This window comes from Lactuca virosa, chromosome 4, assembly GCF_052849685.1.
Source record: "Lactuca virosa cultivar CGN04683 chromosome 4, Lactuca_virosa_CGN04683_v6, whole genome shotgun sequence".
Lineage (NCBI taxonomy): Eukaryota > Viridiplantae > Streptophyta > Magnoliopsida > Asterales > Asteraceae > Lactuca > Lactuca virosa.
In genome coordinates, this window is record NC_136429.1 from 451,800,168 (window position 1) to 451,804,707 (window position 4,540).

General features: G+C 36.1%; 1 protein-coding gene across 1 annotated transcript; it reads right to left on the reverse strand.

Moving 5' to 3' along the window:
* Nucleotides 1-2,019: 2,019 nt before the first annotated feature.
* LOC145109117 (Phototropic-responsive NPH3 family protein) lies at nt 2,020-4,540 on the reverse strand. The gene is made up of 4 exons (XM_079046229.1): nt 4,141-4,540; nt 3,968-4,037; nt 2,828-3,349; nt 2,020-2,755 (listed from the first exon to the last, which is right to left on the reverse strand). Exons 1-4 carry the CDS (start codon nt 4,461-4,463, stop codon nt 2,114-2,116), a joined length of 1,557 nt encoding a protein of 518 aa, XP_078902355.1. The 5' UTR covers nt 4,464-4,540; the 3' UTR covers nt 2,020-2,113.

The window sequence follows — 4,540 nt, forward strand, 5'->3', positions numbered from 1 at the left end:
TGGGAACAAGGTATTTGTTAGGGAGTCTAGTTTAACAGAAAACCAATTTATATGACAAAACCACAAAATCATATGAACATGACAGATGAGACGTAAGGTATGTTATGTGTGAATATATGCATCGCACTAATATATGATTATATGTTCAAATATAAACATGTATGATTATGTGGTTTGGTGGTATAACTTTACTTGCCCATGTTTGGAACATACCCTTGAGGCCCCAATGTTAGTGTTACCATAAGAAAAACATGGGTTGATATACTATTTTTGGATTAATGCGATAAATGAGGAACGGATATATGTTCTTTTGATAAAATATCATCTTAAAAAAAAAGTACTATAAAGCTCAGGAAAACGATCATTTTGTTTATAAAACACCACTATAACGGTATAACCCGTAAAAATAAGATTTTTGTGAACAAAATGTTCTTTTTCAACCTATTGGAATCTTTGTAAGTTGTTAGTTTTCCTTCTCATGACATGCTATTAGAGACAACGACTAACCATGAGATATTTGTCGATATTTAGACTTTCACCTTCTTCACGATCAGGTATATTTTATGGTTATATATGAGGCTCGTTATCTAAGGTGAAATTAACTCGCATACTTTTCACACGATTTCTTTAATTTTGTGATCCTGTTTTCTGTCTAATCTAGGCATGGGATCAACACAAATAAGACTACCGATTCATGAGCTCATTTGTATCTATTTATATACCATCATGGAAGTAGTGTAGTCTTACATATGCTCATTTCCAATCATTGGTTTCTCAACAACAAGCGTATCATTATTAATAGCATCCACCACAAGTATTTTGCATTATCTTTCATTTAGTGATAAGCAAACAAGCAACTTAAAAATATCATAATACGATCAAGAATAATATGAAGTATTCAATAGCTTGACACACATACTTGCCCGACATGATGTCTTATTGAGAAAGCAAACAAGCAGCTTATAAAGATCCTAATAAGTTAAAAACATTGCCTCTAAGATGGTCATCTATAAGAATGTCGTCACAACACTCATCTGAAATGCCAATAGGTATTTTAGGGATTTTGAGTGTTTAGTATAAGATGATGAAGGCCCCAATAATATCGGCACCTTATCATTTTTCAAATTTATACAATACTTATGCGCGGAGAGACTTGTATCCCCACTTCTCATTGTTATACCGACCGAGGGAGTCTATATTTACAGTTATAGTATTATTACACTGCTTATTTGCTTGTTGTATGTAATGTTATGTTACAATTCATTCTATAGAAATCTATCATGTATTAAATTAAAAGGTTTATGAATTTAAGTAACTTGTTTATTGGTAAATAATGAACCAACACTACACCTACATTAGAGAACAATAGCATTACATTAGCAAGATGGTTGTTAGCATTACATAAACATAATTTTTTATTGTTTTTAGCATGTTTTGTGGCCACATTTTTCAATGGATTAAACCTTAGTGTTTCTTAATCAACATTCTTTAGAGCATTATGGTTTTCCTTGAAGGGCTTCTCTTCCCTAAATGTTTCTTAGTAGCGATTCTTTACAACATTATGGTTTCTCTATGAGGGTTTCTCCTCCTTCACGTTTGAAAAGCATTATAAATTGTATATTTTATGTGATAATAACATACTCATGTGTTGATGTATGAAAACACAATCGAATCGAGATCATTAACGACTGATCAACAATTCAAAGCACCCCAACAACCATTGCATCGAGATCATTAACGACTGATCAACAATTCAAAGCACCCCAACAACCATTGCAATAATCAGACAAACTCTACAAATATGATCTAAAAAACCCTTAAATAGATGGAAATAGATGCCCTCGCGAGCATTGAACGACTAGAAAATATAACTTTGGTGTGCATAGTTGAAGATTAGGCCAGAAACGAGCATAGCACTAGTACTCATGAGGAAAATGGTTTCTTGCGAACAAGTATCGAGCTTTGTAAGTTATTTCTTAAAGTTCAAAGAAATATAACTGTGTAGCAATATAAAATCTCTTAGTATATTATTTTAGCCGATAACTCATTATTAAATTAAATATAAGGTAAAACTGACAGTTAAGTCTACGGTTGCCAAAAATACATTTAACCACTAATTATCCTTTTTAATTTCATTCCATGTCCGACCCAAACCCGATTTCCGGAATGCACTCTTTAACCCATTCATTACACGCTTCCCGAAACGCCTGGGACTCCCTTGATCACTCGAATGATCCGACCCATTTTCCATATCCACAGCCCGAAAACTACCCGAAGAAACCGACCCTCTTTGCCCTCTCTCTACCCTCCTCTCAGTCTCGGAGCTAAACCGGAAACTCTCGGACTTAACCCGATCCGTAATTTGACCCGTATCCGATTTGTTCAGGATCTTTCTCATCCCATTAAGCTCTTCTTCCAAGCTTTGAATACGGATGCTCGTGTAGTCCATGGTGGCTTTCAGGTGCGCAACTTGGCGTCGCGCGGCGTCGCGTTGGAGTATGGCGCCGAGGGTGACGGTGGTGGCGCCGGCGGCCGGTTGTTTTATAGGGTGGTGTTGGTTTTTGAGAGTTTTGGCGGCGGAGAAAACGGAACGACGAGTGTTTAGTTGCTCGATAAACATAGCTTGAACCACGAATCTTAATGGCATTCTAGGGTTTTGAACTGCGTGCATCAGGATTTGAGAAGATAGATTTGAACAGTCGATGTAATTACAGATCTTGCTTCCTTCTTCCTCCGTCATCTTCCCGCCTTCTTCCTGAATTCAAAATTGTTACAGAGATCGAAAGATGAAATCTATTTGACTATTTCCATTGATAGATAATATCACCTTGAAATAGAAGTCGATGATTCTATAAAGAAGATCATGACTACCGGCGACCTTCTGGTGCAAAGCCCCGACGACTAACAGGAACTCTTCGCCGGACAACTCCTGAACGCCATCAAACCAATTAAAAACATCACCGGCGCCGACGTCTCGATTTATCCTCAAAGCCTCTATACACTTGCTTAAAAGCCCTGTTCTCGTCTCTACCTCCGGCAAAAGTTCAATGCATGACTTTAACACCACCGTCGCGTAATCACGATCAACGGCCACTGCCCGGTAAAAGTAAGTCTCCGTCTTCCGCCGGAGATTCTCAACGGTGTCTGAACCATCAGTCATTTCGAGCAAGTCTGAGGCAAGTAAAAGAGAAGCGAGGTTGAACGGTGTAATGAAGAGGTTGCCACCGTAGCAGTAGTCGACGACGAGAGTAAATGTGTGAGGCGTTATCTTTAACGCCGGCGAAAGAGACACTTCGGAGGACTCCGTTAATTGCCGTTTCAGATATCTACTGCATTGCGTCAGAGGATCCTATGTGTAACATAAAAATTACAAATAATTATTCATAAATGAGACCATTATTGCATTAAATGTTAAGGTTACAAAATTTATTACATTCTTATACTCCAAAACATGTAATGAAAAATAATTAAATATCAAATATATTATTAGCATCAAAGCACAAATAATTATTTATGAATTTAGTCTGGTATATAAATGATTATTGATATTTTATATCAACTTTTTGTGCAGGCTAATAAATGTAAAAGAATATATTAGTTGTTTATTAATTAAAGAATATATGGCAAAAAGAGTGTGATCTCAATGTGTAATCCATACGTTATCTTTTCAGAGTAAGTTTATTGGTTCTTTTTCATACTAACATAATTGAAATTTTGAAATAAACAATTGATATAAGTACATAAAAATATATTGTTATAACATTTGAAACAAACAATTGATATGAGTACATATATTTATTTAGGCCAAGATTTGTACATAATATTTCTAATCATACATAACAATTGTTATGTTTTATATAGTTATAGAGTGAAATCCTTTAAAACATAAGTTGTATAATGCAACTATTTAGAACATAAACATATCACTAAAATATTGTTGCATATAAATCACTCCCTATTTAGTTACCTTGTGTAAGTGAAAAGTTGACCCTTGAACATGTACAATCACATTGGGTTCAACTCCATTATTGAAGGACCTAAAGCATAAGAATAAATAATAATGAAAAGAAAACATTAATTAGTGATTTTGAATTATGAAGTAAAAGAGAAAAAGTATAAGATGGATCGAGGATGACTTACCAAAGTTTAACTCGGGAACGGAGAGAGGTGGTGGAAGGGGAGGAGGTAGGTGGAGGAGAGGAGGGAGAAGGGGTGGAGGAGGAGGAGGAGGAGGAGGAGTCGCCGGAATCTTCCTCGTAGATGGTTTCCACCACCTTGAGATTTGGCCAGCCCTCCAAATCAGCCACCGTGGATTCCATCGTTGTAAATCCTCCGTACGTGTTTGTAGAGAGAATATATAGACAGTTACCAAAAAAAATAAAAAAGGTTTTAATTGGTTTTTGATTGTTGGGGTGTTTTGGGGGGAATTGATAAGCCATATACTGCTGCTTAGGCGCATTCATGACGTTGCATGTGATGAGCCTTAAATGCTCCTTACATCTGCCTAAGGTACCATTTTGCCATTTTCTTAAGTTTTTAT

What these genes read in the sequence shown, in the direction of transcription:
- LOC145109117 (XM_079046229.1), bottom strand. Translation starts at nt 4,463, where the DNA reads ATGAATGCGCCTAAGCAGCAGTATATGGCTTATCAATTCCCCCCAAAA. An exon ending in CAACTTTTCACTTACACAAG is followed by an intron (nt 3,350 to 3,967) that starts GTAACTAAATAG and finishes TGTTACACATAG; the next exon opens with GATCCTCTGACGCAATGCAG. An exon ending in TCATCGACTTCTATTTCAAG is followed by an intron (nt 2,756 to 2,827) that starts GTGATATTATCT and finishes TTTTGAATTCAG; the next exon opens with GAAGAAGGCGGGAAGATGAC.